The sequence below is a fragment of the Athene cunicularia genome (genome assembly GCF_003259725.1).
Source record: "Athene cunicularia isolate RWA chromosome 3 unlocalized genomic scaffold, athCun1 chr3_part1, whole genome shotgun sequence".
Taxonomy (NCBI): Eukaryota; Metazoa; Chordata; class Aves; order Strigiformes; family Strigidae; genus Athene; species Athene cunicularia.
The window spans coordinates 62470196-62486890 of NW_020799097.1; the positions used below are offsets into that span (position 1 = coordinate 62470196).

The following is a 16695-nucleotide window of genomic DNA, read 5'->3' on the forward strand; positions in this document are numbered from 1 at the left end:
TCACATTGTTTTCTAGTGCAGACTAAACACATCAGTTTCACAAAAAAAGTTTCTCTTACTTTTCCACAGAAAATCCTGTAAAGTCAAAACCATTAGCACACACAAGTATTTTTAACTGGGACTAATGATATTTCCTCATCATCTAAATAGCTGTTTGGACACAGTGAATCAAACATGAAATCTACTTAAGAGTTTATCAGCTGTTTACTCTTCACACAAACCAAAAATCGATGCAAATTACGCATAAAAATTCAACTCAATTTCCAAAGAAACAGAAAAGCAGAGAAGCATCCCCTTTCAGCACTTCAGGAAGTTTATTTTTACTGCATGAACTACAATGTGATGAAATTTTTGCTTTTTTTTCCCCAACCATAATTCAAAATCAGCATTTAATAAAAAAACAACTTTTGAGCTCTTTAGATCTTAGAGATGTGAATGATTTTGTGTATAACCCTAAACTACTGTCCGTGTATAAAGGTACTATAAACTATATACTTTTCATAAAGACAACCTATATCCTATCTTCACACAAATCTTTTGTATAGCTATTCATTTTTGCAGTAGCAGTAGTTACTCTTTAACTTTCTGCATAAGTGTAGTTTACAGAAATTGCTGATTACTGAAAAATGTGTTTGAAAGACATGATTAAAGGAAATAGGGAAAAACAAAATTGCAAAGACTACCTCACTGCGCCAGTTAGTCTCTTAGAAATAAGATTCTGAAATACTATTGTGCAACAGTTCCTGAAACTCATGTAGCTGCTGTCTGAAGCTTAAGATCATGAGAACCGTCTGAATAATTCAGTGAGAAATTATTTATACAGTTATTTCTGAATAAAAAGTAAAAAACAGGTATGTGAAGTTCTAATCCCACATTGGTTTTTTTTTTTAATTTCAAGCTTATGCTCCTAACATTCTACACTTTTCTCAAAAAAAAGTGTTTTCTGTTGTAATTAAAAAACAGATAAATATAATTATGTTAAATCACATCTCAAGGGGTACACAATCTATCATTTTTGATATTCCAATGGGGGTTGTTATTTGCCTACTCTTCTCATACTTTGACTTTCAATTTGCCCTGGTTTTCCAAAACAAATTCAGATAGAAATCAAATAGAAAAAAGAAACCTAAAAGAGAAAAATGGAACAGATATTTAGAGATATTTTAAGAATGTTGATTTTAAGAAATGAACTGTAGTAGCTTTAATTGCTACTGCAACAAAGAGTTTAAGAACTAACTTTAGACAGTTGTTTTTTCTTATTTCACTGATAACCTTTCCACTTTAAGATCCAAATAAGGTTTAAAAAAATGCTATCAAAGTGATCTAAAGAAAAATTTACAAACTCATTTCTAACTGAAAGCAATCTGGAGCCTCAATATGGTATCTGAAGATGCACTAGTTGATGACAATTTTTACCTTACTTTCTCCAAATGAATCTTCCATGGAAAGAAGTATGACTATGCAAACCTAGACAAGAATTGGAGCCTGTTTCCAAAATAGATACAATCATTATATAACATTCAATCACAACTCTATCAGGTAAGTTAACAAAAAATTGTAATTAAGTCAGTCCTTTAAGAATATGCATTTTATTTAGGTACAGAAAGCAATGTCCACAAGTCAATTTGGTCTTAAAAATAGTCAACAGCCACTTAAAAATTACATACAAAATAAATTTAATGTACAAAATACCTTAGTAGTATACAGTCTGAATACCAGAAGTAGTATGTCCATGTAGTTTCATGTTATCTTTATGTCCATATGCAAACATAGACACAAGTACTTTGCAATGTTAATATGTGAATTCCAAAACAAATAACACAATTGACCTGTATTACACAAAGATTCACACTAACGGCAAAATTGAGAGAAAAGGTTATATACATACATCAATAAAATAAGCTCAGTGTTAAGCATAAAACAGTCATATTTAGTTAACAAGAATTCTAACATTCATTAGGTACAAACACTTCAGTGCAAAGGCCAAACACAGACTAGTCATTCCAAAATGCCATATACCATAATATCAAGCAGTATTCTAAGACAATTAAACGTGTCACTGATGATACAAACCTGGTTCTCAGTAAGGAAATTAAGGAATAATTAAGGAAATTATTAAAATACTTGTTACATTTAAAAAGCAAATATAGTAACACATTACCTTTTGCTTATAAAAGCAAAACTGAAAAATCTTCCATGCATGGAAATAAATAATCTCTGCTGAAAATTAATTGGAATTCAAGTTTATCCACCACTTAGACATATTCTACAGTGTTCAGCCTGCAGGTTTGTACTAATTCAAGGCTCACTTCAGGATTCTGGATTGCAAACTGAAGAAAAAATGCCTCCCCCACTCCTTATACACTGAACATCATGTACTGCTTCTTCAAGACTGCTAACAACACTGAGACAAATGCAAATGAAGAAGTATTTAAGAATCTAGCTACCTAACAAGATCCAAAGTTGTTTATTAAGATACAAATCCCACAGTAAGTTCTGCAATAAACATATAACGCTAATGCCCTTCGGCTTCAGTCACTTGTTCAAACTTTAATCGAAACGAAACCTATGGTAAAATTAAGCTCCAGGTACTACACGTTGCCACCTACTACTTGCACATGCTTGCTAATGGAATCCATAGGACATCATTTAGGTGTATGTCCAGTTCAGGCTCCAAAATTATTAAAAATGCTAAGGAGTTTTATTAAAAAAAAAAAAAAAAAAAAGAGCAGCCAAGGGAATGAGAAAACAGACTAAAACCAACGAAAAGTTCAACAAGAGTAAGAGAAGATATTTAAGAGGGGAAAATGAAACTATACAATGAAAATTTAAAATACCCACACATATTAGAAATCTCTACCTCTGGTAACTAGGACTGCAAGAGTATTTGGAACATAAGAAAGCAAAACCACCTAAAAATATACCAGGCATAACAATGCCAACCTTTGCACTAATATTTTACTTCTAAAATTTAGAATTTCTCTACTGGAAGAACACACACAACTTTAGAAAAACTGAACTTTAATTATAAATTCTCCAAATAGGACATTTTGTCTCAGTGGGAAAAACAGACTTGGACTTCTAAGCAGCGGGAAGTTAGTATTTGGACTAACTACAGAGAAACTAATCATTGAAAGGCATTTTGTGTTGTTCAAAAAGCAGAATTTGTTATTAGGACTAAGTAAACAACCAGTATACAGACAGTATCAGCCAGACTTCTATAGGAACTCTTCTGTGGAAACAAATCAATTATGCTCCTGCTCATAAACTTAACAGATCATAGCATGTACACTGAATTATATTATTTACACTTTAAGGCACTTAAGTAAGGATACAGATAGCAAGATCAACATGTCAACTAGAACATAAACACTGCAGCACTGTTATTATATAAAACTTTTATTAGTAAGAGTAAGAAACACTCATTCCATTCAAGAAGTCAGAGGTCACACTGCTCACAGTCCTAAATAACATCAACTAGACAAACAAGCAAAATATACAGAACATGAAATTTGTACCTGAGAGCACTGGAACATGTTTTATTTTTATTCAGAAATAAAATTGTAGTGCAACCTGAAGCCAAGAATAAACCTAAAATTTTTGTCTTTTTGATGTAACATGCTCAACAAAAATCAAATTAAAACTAGATGAAAATCATATCTACTGTTCCACACTAGCTGCCAAGTTTAGCATGAGTAAGTGTATGGCAGTATATGAACAAATATATTTTTCAAGTTGCAGCAGTACCTTTATTGCACTTATTGCTGTTCAGGATCTAAAATACTGACATTGACACTGGAAATATATTAAAAGTAGTAAGGTGTGCTAAAAGGTAAGCAGATACATACATGCAGTTATTGATTTGACTAACAGTGGCATCGGAGTCTGGCAATTATCACCAAAAAAAATAAGTCCAGAATGTCTTGTCCAATCTTCTGTCTAAAGATTCAAAATAACAGCAATGGGTGCAAACAGTAAAAGAATATATTTCCATTACTAAAGGAAGCTTTCTTCAAAACAGACAAGAGACAGACACAAACAGCACTTACGCTTTGCCTGAAATTTTTTTTTCCACTGAGCAAAGACTCTCATGCTAAAGTTGAAAGAATTGTTATTCCAATACTTTTCTGAAAGACTTGAGAATAAACCACAGAATCCTATCAAAACTTCTCATGAAATACATGCAATATGTATAAACATATAAAACAGCTGGTTTAAAATTTTGAATACTGAATATCACATTTTGACAGCTGGATGGGGGGAGGGGGGCAATTTTAATTGCTTGCTCCCCTACAAATTTGGTCCTATGAAAAACTATACGTCTTACCCCAACAAAAACTGTCAAAACCTGAGGTTAGTGAGGCTTTTGAAAACTAAAGGTACTTCTGTTGTAATATTGTAATCAATACAAAGATAGACGAGAATAATGACATTGACTGGCAATATCAATAACAAGACTGGCAGTTTAATAACATACCTTATCAGAAAATCTAATTTTAAGAACATTCAATAAAACAGTCATAATATAAACTGAGGTTCCTGCTACCCAAACTATACACCATATAGCAAAACTAAATTATTTTACAGAATAATAATTCAGTGTTCTTCCCAACGAATTGTATCTTCAACACCTAGGGAGATGTTTCAAGAAGTCTAACGGTGTTTATAGAATTTTGTACATGCAATATCTATATAATAAAGTTCAAGACTTTTCAAAAGTTTAAAATGTTAAATTGCCAGTGAAAATTAGGCAAAAATAAAGATATTCAGTGCAACAGCTTAAAGTTCACATACAAATTTGTTACCAAACAATGAGAACCGCAGTATGTCAATTAAAAAAATAAAAAAATTCAATTCTGGATTATAAATAGGTCCTATATATGATTTTTTTTCTTTAATATACCAAGATATAAACATCAATTCCCCCCTCCCACACACTACTCTCTTGTAAAAGCTCTTTTTTGGTTAGCTTTCACAATATCATCAGGAGATGCTGATTTGAAGTCAAATGGTGTTATGGCTGTTATAGGACCAGTTTCCTTGGGTTTTATGTCTTGTACTTGTCTACTGTATAGGAAAGCTTTATGTATACCAATTGTGCGCCGCTTATAGCCTTTTGGAGGATAACGAAGACACAAGGTTAAAGCAAAAGCTGAAGGTCTAGCACGCACTGCCTTCATCCATGAAAGGGACAAATCCTGCCTCTTAGGAGTAAGCCCTCTTTTTGTTTTTTTATTTGTTTTGGCAAAACCAGAACATTTTCCTTGTTTTTCTTTTAAAAGTTTAGTTTCAGGGCTTAAGATATTCGTCTGTCCTACCTCATTTTGTCCTGCAGATACATCTGCATTTTTTACAAGGGCACTTAAATCAATGCTGGTTCTTTTAGAGGGTCTCAATTCAGTTACACTGAGCACGGGGAAGTCCGTACTTTGTTGAGTTTTATCTATTGTAATAGTCTCTGCTATTAAATCTGAGAGTGATAAATTCTCAACCTCCTTTATTGGAGAAACTTTAGAGAGGGCTAGAGAAGACAAAGATCCTGTTAGCTCTGGCATCCCACCTGAAGTTTGGGATTGACTTACTAGTTGTGATAATGGTGAGGTTCCCAATTTCATATCAATGAGACTTGTTGTTGACTGAGTATAAAGATCAGCCAAAGAATAAGAGTGGCTAGCACTGCTTTCCTGGTGTTCCTGAAGTAAGTCAGCCAGTGATGTACTTCCAGACCGTAACACTGGCAAAGTAGCCATGTCTGAAGAGAGGCTTTCTTGTTTTCTACTTTGCATAAGTGAAGAAAAATTTTCAAGTTCATTCTTTCTATTTACAGTATGACTAATTTCATTATCAAGAGCCAATTTTCCTAAAGCACTTGTTAAACATGGAGGACTGTAAACATTTGCATTACTATTACACTCAGAAGTATTTGAGGAAGCAAGAGAAATGCTGTCTTCAGGACTCAGAGAATCATAAACCACATTTTGCATCAGCAAGGATTTCAAGTCCCGTGTTCCCTTGCATTCCAACTTCTTAAAGGAAGAATTTCCAGATGGGTTACTTCCTATGCTAAAGTAAACATCATCACTGTCAGGAATCGAACTTACTGCATTAGCACTTTCTGGTAGTTGACTCTCTGCCTGTTTATTCACAGGTTCACAAAATGATTTTTGTAAAGGATCATCACTGAAAGAAGATGACAGAACAAGTGAAGAGGATTTCAATCCTTTCCTTTCAGATGAAGGCATATTGGATTTTTCAGCACTGAGAAGCATTTTGTCATTTGTAATTAAAGAGTAACAAGCTGAACCACTTTCGGCTGTCAAGTTTCCGAACCCAGGTTTGCTGGCATCAGCAACATTTTCTACTGCACAAGAGAAACTCTTTGTATCAATACACATTTCTGGACAACAAATTAAGTCTCCTTACCTTACAATAGCCAGTAATTTTCAGATGGAAGTGTAGTCACAATGAAATATCCATTTTTTTTTAAAGTTGACAGCAGCAACAAAAAAATCAAGAAGAAACATGAAAAGGCATTTAATTACTAAGTGTTATCCAAAATATGCAATGTTACAATTAAATTACAGGTACCTACTGACATACCTAGGAAACTTTAAGAATCAGGAAAGAATGCCAGTAAAGATTACAAAGAGTTAAGAGTAAATCAAAGTAAGAAAGTTAGTGTACAGACGTTACCAAAAAAAGGGAGGTATTGGGCATAGGAGATGACAGTTCACCGAAGAAATAATGGAAGTATGTAAAACTTAAAGATGTTGTCCAACTTTTAGGACATTTATTCATCCAGTTAAGTCATATATTAGAAATCAGAAATTTACTGTGAACTGCAGGTGGTTGCAGGTTGAATTTAAGCTGACACTAAAGTTTTATTTTGACTTCTAGCTCAAGAGAAGCTACTGTTTCCTTTAAATGTTTATAGAGCACAGAAATAGAAAGGTTGGTCTTTTTTGATTTTCTAATAAATGACTAATGCAGTAACAAGCATTTTCACAGCTTGTAAAGCCAAAGTTAAACTGTACATAGAAATGAATCATCTTGAATGTAAACATTTAAAGAGAAGTATACCTTTTGTCGTCTTTCCTACAATCACAGCATCCTCGTTCTTGGTCTTCACATTTTGCTTACTGCCTTGTGAAAGCACAAAATCCAAAGCCTTCTGTGCATCAAATTTACTATCCAGTACTGCTTGCACCATTGTTTGCTCTGGTACAGATTCTGCCAAAACTTCCCTCATTTGATCAAGGCATGAATTAAGACGGGCTAGAAGAGACATATTACTGTTATAAGCTGAACAAAAAAGTCTTAAGTGGCCTAAACACTAGTACCAGACATCTGACTAACAAAAACAGAAGAAAAACATCGCAGTGAGAGATAAAAACCTTTAGAAATTGATTTGATTCTCACTTATTGCCATGATAAACTTTGCCCCCAAACCCTGCAGAATATTTCTGTTATCCCTATAAGGAACATATCACTGACTACTAGTCTATAAAGTCTCAATATTGAAATACTCTGATGTTGTCAAATTAACTATCTTTACTGCAGAAAAGAAATACAAATAATCACTTTAAAATTATCCAAAGTAATTTAGTAAGTCAACATGGAATTGCACTGAACAGCACATTTTAAGTGTTTACAGATGCTACACCCTTCTGCTGTTTTACTTTAGGTGTTTTACTTTAAGTACACCCAAAGTAAAGCAGCATTTTGGGGCGACTCAGGTCTTAACAAATGAAAACTCTGGATCAACACACCAGGTTTGAAACTATCTGCAATTTTCACCTTTCCTAAAACCATAATACATTTTTTGGCTTATAAAACCAATTTTCTTTGGAGCATATATCTGCAACTAGTAAATGCCTTGACTAAGATAAGTTTCTTAAGTCCTGATTTAACACGAGACTGAAAATTCACCAGGCTGCCACTCACTGGAAGCAGCGTGCTGATCAGACATACAAACACAAGAGAACAGAAGAAAGTCTTCCTGAGAACCACAGTTCCTGCCCGTTCAGATTTTAGAAAACAGGCACTGAACAACAGGAAGACTACTACAGATTCTTTATTTGAACACATCCTCAAAGATAGTGATGTTTAAGGAACTTTGCTAAGTGAATTCAACACCCCAGAATTTCAACGTTCTCAAGGTTACTTAAATCCACACCCTCGACCCGTAATCCAAATAGCAAGTCAATGTTCCCCAGACATTTGCTCTGCAAAACAAGTACTGGCAGAGCCCTGCACAATATGCTGGTTGGCCATTTTATTATCCAACGATCAACAAGGGCAATCTTGCCAAACTCTTTGACTGCAATCAATAATTTCTTATTAATGGCTAACATGGCACACACTATCAAACATAACAGGTCTTGTGGTACCACTGCTGTTTTCACAGTAGAAATGGTTATTTCTATGTTTCTTTTCCATAATTTTTTAGTCCAGAATATTACTTTTATTCTTGTTCCAGTATCAATTCTTAACTGATAAAGCCTGTCAAAAGTACCGTGAAAAGCAGCGTATCTTATTGTCTAGATCACCTGTAACTACATACCATATAATTCTTTCAAATTTCCCTCTACAGCATTACTTCCAGTTGTATGAACATGTATATTACACTCCAATTTATTATATTTACCCATAGGTCTATGCTTTAGCATAGCTTCTACCAATTTACTTGATGTGGAATCTAGATTGCTTCTATTCTATCTATTGCTTCTGAATTTTCTGCAACTTATTTTAAATACCAAGTATCATTCATGCATTTTACTGTCTATTCATTCACCAACACACTTTACTCCGAGCTCATCAACATTTTAAAAACTAACTTCATTATTTCTAAAACATTAAAAACTAGGTTCCTATTAATATTTAGGAAGGAGACTTGTGAACCTTTTTCAAACAAGTTTAAAAAGAAAAAAAAAGGGCAAATATTTTTTCCCTAACCGCTCTGCTCATAACTTCATAACTTGGCTTGTAATGTGGAATTCACGGCTGCAGGATTGAAACTAGTCTAATAAATTCAAAACAGGATAAGAGAAGATTGTAGAATATACAGGTATCTAAATATATTAGCTACTGTTTCAAGGAAATGAATGACTGAAAACCTTTCAAATACTGCTAATTGCTATATTTTGGAATGCAATACAAGCAGAAGATCATTCTACAAATACTATGTTCCTAATATTCTTCCCTAAGCATTCATTTGCTGAGTCAAGACCACGAGCTACACAGATACTTGGCCTGAGCCAGTACAGCTGTTCTTATGTCTGAATTTAGTATCAAATCTCACTATTTTTAATGAGAAACTAAAAACATATTTCAGTGTATGCAACCAAGTTATACAAGCAGGACACAAAAGGTAGTTACAAACTTGAAAAATCACCACTGAAGCTATGCTCACAAAGGATGTTGTTTTACAACAAGATTACAAAATTGTGAGCAGTGTCAGTCAAGTAACAAATATTAATTTAAGACAATTTTAGTAAGTCCTTGATTTATAAAAGAGACTGTTCTGAGAATTATTTATTTTCTATAATTACCTCTATCAACTTCAGTCAACTGATGATTGGATGTAAAATAATCAGCAGTATCATCTGTACCTTCATAGCCATATTCTTCTTCTAATGGCTGAGCAAATGTTGCTGGTTTGTCTCGTCTGGAGTAGATAAACTGAGCTGCTGCATTAGGTAAAAAAAAAGTATTAAAAAAAGTAATTTTTTTTTCTCCTTTAAAAACAAAACATCTCTACAGGGGGGAAAAAAAAGGAGGCTTACCTGTTGCAGTGGTTTGGGGGCAGGGGTAATGGGACACTACTGTATAATGACTACTACCTGAAGATTGCACCAAAAAGCATACAGCAAGCTAGAATATAAATAAGTCCTCATCACAATGAAACCACAGGCTGGGCAACACCCTTGTATCCATGTAATGCAACAATTCTGCAAAGTGTAGTATTCAAACGAAAGAATATACTCCAGGTCTGACAAATAGTATTTTCTGTACCAAATTACCATATACAACCTTAATCCACAATTATTTTTTTTAACCTTAGTTACAAGTAAAAAAATAAGTTAGCATGAAAATAACATTGTTTTGACAGTATGGCACTGTCAAACTACTGGTAATAGTTTAATGCAGTTGAACACACACTTTTCATCTTGGAATTTCATTAGAAATACAGCCCATGAGTTAAAATGTATATTCACACAAAACTTTAAACAAGTGCAAAATTCCACTGTGATTCAGCAACACATTAAGACATACATAGATGAAACTTCTTGCTGAACATAAGCCCCAGTCATTACATACTCTCAGAAACATACGAAGTATAATGTAAACAAAACCCAAAAAACAGGTAATGTTCTCCCCAGCTCTGAAATTCATACTAAAAGCATATGTATATCCAGAAGTAGCACAGCCTTAGCAACCATTTCCTAAATGCATACCATTTCATATTCAATCACCATAACTTGAAGCAACTATTAAAAGATTGCTATAGAATCTAGATCAGATTATTTTATAAATGAAGCTTACATAAAAAGAATTCTTAGAAAAATTACTGTGCACAAACAAGAATTAGTTTTGCAATTTAGCAGTTTATACTTGATTAAAAAGTAAACACGTTGCATATTTTTATCACAAAACACAAGGCTACCTTAATTCTTAGAAAAGGTCTGGAAAACTCTAGGAATTAAACTTAGAAACCAAATGCAAGACAATTGGAATATAAATCAGGGACTGTGACTACAAATAATAAAAATACACACCTAGATTTGCTTATCTAAAATCAACAGGATGACAGAGGAACAGATTTTTAAAGACCTAATTAACCCAAGTACCTGTGGCTAGAGGTCACACACTGCATCACAATTGCAGCAGATTTAGATCCAGCCTAGTTACCTGCAGTAGCACAGCTTCACGTCAACATCAGCCATACTGTTTTCAAGGCCTGCTAAACTCTAGAAACACTGCCACCAAATCTGGGGAAACCCTGAACTGATAATCTTGCCAGAGATTTGACTGGAGAACACAACCTAATGGTTCTACATTTGGGTTGAATTCAGTTGGATCGAGCCACTCCAATTACATCTCACAAGCACACAGCATCACTATTTTTATACCTAGTTTGCAACATTACAAATGGTAGAATGCTTATTATTAGCTCCACATGATCTTACATGGGAACCGAAGCCAGCGAGGACCAGTGCTGCATCCCACAGTAAGACACCCTGCCCAACATTTACTCAAGGCTGTGTAAAAGACATCAACTACCAGGTGCAGAATCACAACTATTAAGCCCAGCTAGATCCTACTAAGAATTTTAAAACATACCAAATGTTTCAAGACTATCAACATATTCCCATAAACCAGATTTTTACATTATCAAATACATTCTGACCATCCAAGTCAATATACTTGTATGATTGAAGAAGTGCCAAGTTGTCTAACATGACTTCCAAAAGTACAATGCCTAACACTATTTAACTGAATTCAGCAGGATTATGGCCACTAGGCACTTTTCAAGTTTGTTTTGCTCATTAGGGGTATCAATTAAACTCAGACACCAGAGTGAAAAGAGCAGATGTATTTTACTAGAAGTAACTAAATAATATAACAGAATAATACAGAAAACATACAGTAAGACAGAATAGTGCACTTAAATAGGAAAATACAGGGTAATGCATCAAATCATTACCACCCGAGAGAGAGAATAGTGATTAAGAAAGATCCATCACCACTTGCATACGTTACCATCACCCAGACCCGCAGTGGCTGGGCAGCCCCAGTTACAGCGAGGGTTTGGAGAGCCTGTCCCAGCAAGTGGGAAATCCTACATGGTGCGTCCACCCATAGGTGAAGCTTCCAAAGTCGCTGCAAACAGGCCCAGCCTTATATACCAAAGATCGGCAAGCCAGAATAGCTGGCACCTTTGTTTTGAGTGGAAATATTTGGTTTCAGTCCCACATTAGGTTCCCCCCAGAGCCTGGCCAGGGCTCAAGGAAGCTAAGGTTGTTTCTCTACTTATCTGATCCGATTATGTGCAAGATCTCACATCAGGTCTCGGGGACAGACACCTGCCTCCATTACTCTGTTATTCTATTCACATACAAAGGATGGGAAAGATACATTGAAGATAGCTACATCCTCCATGCATATTTTACTAATGATTACATACTGAGTTAACAGTTTTGGTTCAGGGCCTGTTGCTCAGGCTTCAACACTTCCACCTTCTACATCAGAATAGGTGGTTTGTTATAACTTAGTATAATACCTGTTAGCACAATGGTTTTCAGTTATAAAACCTACAGGATTAATCTACAGATCAAATCTGGCTTGGGCCTATTGTCCAAGCCTTTGCACTTCAAAGTTTCACTAGCTTTTAAATATTGTTTTATTCTAGAAATAAGTATCAGACTAGGAATCAATGGACAATGCTTGTATGCAATCATGTGAACTAACCTGTTGAAGGAGAAATGCAATAATCATCTTCTACTGATTGGCCATACACATCATCATCTTCAAAATCTAAGAAGCGGAAACAGTAAGATTAGTCTGCATAGCTTCTAAATAATTAATATTATAATTCAAACGTTTTTATACAAGGTTTTAAGAAATTATACATCTCTAGTTAAATACTGTTTACTTACCTAGGTAAGAAATTCTAAGTTACAATAATAGAATTTTAACATTTAATACTCTGTTCATGAGAAGAGCTGAAAACTTTCAAGAGCTGCCATGCTTCACACCTCCTCCCTTCAGCATCTCCTTTGGAAGGCTGTCCTCACAGTCCAAACTCAATTGTCTACAGTTCCACAAATCTTTTCCCCTGGCACTTCCCTCCATATTTCTGCTTGACCTCTCCACAGTTCAATTACAGTCTCTACTCCAACAACTCAGGATCATCATTTCTACTCCATACCTACCTACTTCACAGCTCTCTTCTCTGGTCTGTCCTCACGGCCATCTACCTTTCAACTCAAGTTCAGCAAAGCAAAAACACAATTCACAATTCCCTTTGAATACACAAAATTGTTTCAACCATAAGGCAAGAATCTTATATAGCTACTTAAACAAAGCCATATACTTTCCCCAATAAAACAAAGGTATCAGGAATCAGTTATCAGAAAACACAGAGAGAAAGCAAATGATCCCCCCCAAATCCTAGCATTATGTAAATCTTGAAAATAAATTTGCAATTTTCACTAATAATTAAATACATGGAAAAGGTAATTCAATTTTTTTAAAGATGTTTTTGCATACACTTGGCAGTTTCATAAATAACCCGTATTGTTTTTGTTTTAAAAGAGGGAGAGATAAAAAGTAACTAACACCTAAAAATCATCTAAACTCTGGTATCAATTTACAGGCCACAGAACTGGGACACTACAAAGACTGTATCCATCTAGAAAAGGCTTAGAATTTAGGGCATGAAAGGTTCTCACAACATGGAACAATAAAATCAAAGTAAACTTAACTCTAAAATTTTCAAACTGTAATTCTCTAAAAAAATGCCAACCAAAAGCAGTAGCTAAAAGAGCTGGCAGAAGTGTATGAAGTTTAGTGAAAGGCCCAGGAAGCTACTTTGGAAATTAACTATCACAGAATATAGAAAACATTATAGGCTTGTTCTGATTGTGTCTTTAAAAATTAAAGAGCATATCGTTATCTACTTTTTGATGATGTTGGAAAGAACTCACTGTCTCCTGGTTCCACGCTAGGACCAACTAATCTATAAGTCTAGAGAAGAGATAGACTTTTTTTTCAAGGTAAGAACATCTTTTTGTAGTTTGACCAATACTTGAACAGTGTCAAGAACTCCTAGATGACTTCTGTGAATGGTTAACATTCACAGTCAGTAGTAAGTGAAACTAGGGTGACTCTTCTCAGTATGCTTAGCAAAAATAACTTCTGTATCCCATACTGGCTTAATTTCTAAACTAAGAAAAAGACACCTCGGTGAGATGGCTCAGCTTGCATTGAACATAAAAATAATTATTTAAAAATGACAGAAATTACAGAGAACAGAGTAGAAATCACAGCTATTGATAATGTAGAATACTTCTGTAACATCAACATGATCTCAGCTGGAATATCATATTCAGTGCTGATCACAATACCTCAAAAAGGAGAGAGCAGAAATAGAATATGGTCAAATAAGGGCCACGTGATCTAAGGCCTCAGAAGCATTCCCAGAGAAGGAGACCAAAAAATACTGCAAATATTTACTTTTGAAAGAAGACAAATAATTGGGCCAGACAAAGCACTACAGAATCCTAAATGGCATAAAAAACCCCATATGGCTTTGTATTAAACAGACACAGAAGTGTACTTCATTTGGGCCAGAAATGATTATACGCAACTACAAAAGTAGTATACAGTGTAAGTATAAAGACCACACATATACACACTCCTAATTAAACCTGATGTGTAATGCAACAGTAAAGTTTCAATAACAACAGAAATTTAAACCTCATATGGCTGCAGCAAAATACTATGTATCTCAGCAACCTCATTAAGAGATTCTGAGTATACAAACACTGAAATGAATTCTACAGACTGGGCACCAAACTTCATCGACCGACTTCAATTCAACCATGGCGAAGAATATCTCTTGAGTATGAAAAAATCAAGCTCTCTAATCCCTAATCCAGATTAAGATTTTGCCTGTATTAGGTGAATTTGCACTAGTAAAACCTGAAACATAGGCCACACAGATGTCACAGCTCACACGGATTCATGCGAGTTCCCCAATAATTCCAAGATCACAGCGGAAAATCCAGTTCGTCCTGCTGTAACACATATACACATTACATCTGTCCACTCAACAGCAAAAGACCAGAGGCAGGCAGAAGTATTTCTTGCAGTTTTTGTATATAATCTGACAGATTGAGCAATCAAAAATAGCTGCTCCTATACCAAGGGGTTCTTTAAAATACTAATATCAAGTAGAAGTGTGCCCATTTTTCCACAGCCCAAGCCAACACAAACAAAGCCGTTTAGAAAAAAAGAGTGCAATTTACAGTTTGCCTAAGTTAATGGAACAGGGCACAAAGAAAGCTGCAGCACTGCAGATATGAGCCAAGTTCTTACGTAAGAGCTCGTTCACTCCATGCAAGCTTAAATCAAATAGAAAGATATCTGAACAGGTTCTTCCTTAGATGCTCAACTCCATCTCCAAGAACTACACTTCTCCAAGGAACGGCCGTTGCCTCTCATCTATTATTACGGCTGAACATCAACAACAATTTGCTAAAGCTATGGGTGGGAACACAAGCTTCTCAGCTTTACAAGACTAAAAAAGGGCGGGTTCAATTGTACCAAGGCTGGTTTTCGAGCATGAAAAGCTGTCAACTTCGGCAATTTAAAGCAGCGCAGTAACTCATTCTGTGACCTGGGCCTACCTGCCAGGGCCGCGCTTTCCCCGTAGGGAAGCTCCGGGGAGCCCCCGGTAGCGGGCGGCCCTGAGGGGCGGCGGCATCGCGGCCACGTGCGCCCGACCCACCACTCGGGCGGGAAATGGCGGGGGCGGGGCGAGGCCTCGCAGTGAGCCTCATCCAACCCCCGCGGAGGGGAGGGGGCTGCTTCTCCCCTCCCACCACCCTTGACAGCCCCCCGCGCCCTCCCGCTCGGGCCCGGGCTGCATTCATCTACATGCAGCTCCTCAGGAGCTGCTAGGCAGACAATCCCATTAATATTTCTCAAGTCAGATGTCTCCATCTTCAACACCTTTAATACTTTATTTACCATCTTTTTATCCAGTTTTGACACCAGAAATCCAGCTTCCTCCAGCCACCTGCATGCACCAGGTGTCCTCCAATATCGCACTGCATAGCCACACATCCCTACAGACATAAACATGCATACCCAGGTTTTGTAACTGCCACCTAACTATTGTCTCAGCCTGGCCCACATGCCAAAACTCTCACTATCTGCAACTCCACATCCTTCCTGGTCACTGCCAGAGGCAGGCCATGTTAAACATAAGCCAAAGTTTGTGTTCATATACAAATTGTATGCAAATGTGCAGATTTTCCCCTTATGTTATTTGCATATTTCTAACTAATTTGTACAGAACAGCACATGCAGCTGCACAAAGTTAGGATCTCATACAGTTTTAATTTTAAAATAGAACTGGAAACAAAGATTTCTAATTCATGCTGGTGTCCTGTTGACCTTTAGTGACCCAAATGTTCTGTACAGCAGATGTTTGACAGAAGTTGTGTTCGTCCTTAACTGTCCCAATCTCTTGATATGGGTCAAAGATACAAAAGTGAAGAATTGCTATCATACATTATGATTTAATATTATACGTCCAGGGTGACACACTTCTAAATTCAAAACCTGATGCCAGCAAGTGCTATCTGAGCTTTTGATGAAGTAAAGTAAGATACTGTAGCACTACAGCCCTCACAGAGTTCTGCCAGTCTGTCTCCCAACAGCTTTACTCTGAAAATGGTACTCTTTCCAGCCTCCAAATTACTTACAAATTACTTTTAACATTTTCAAATGTTAAAAACTGCAGTAAATCTTAATCATGTAAATTTAACATTCTTTTTTTTCAAATAGTGACATTTCTTGTTTCACACCTGACAATCCTATTGCAAAGATGTTTCTTTCATCCTTGCTATTCATGCTTTTTACACAAACCACCAAACGCTTGTCAATAATTTTTCATGTTTGAAT

General features: G+C 35.7%; 1 protein-coding gene across 1 annotated transcript in view; it reads right to left on the bottom strand.

Moving 5' to 3' along the window:
• HBS1L (HBS1 like translational GTPase) overlaps nucleotides 1-12570 on the bottom strand; it is a 58067-nt gene extending 45497 nt beyond the window's left edge. Inside the window, 4 exon segments of the mRNA XM_026844718.1 lie at nucleotides 7081-7275; nucleotides 9552-9689; nucleotides 12472-12555; nucleotides 12558-12570. Coding sequence (XP_026700519.1) covers nucleotides 7081-7275; nucleotides 9552-9689; nucleotides 12472-12555; nucleotides 12558-12570 — 430 coding nt within the window.
• Between the last annotated feature and the right edge of the window lie 4125 nt (nucleotides 12571-16695).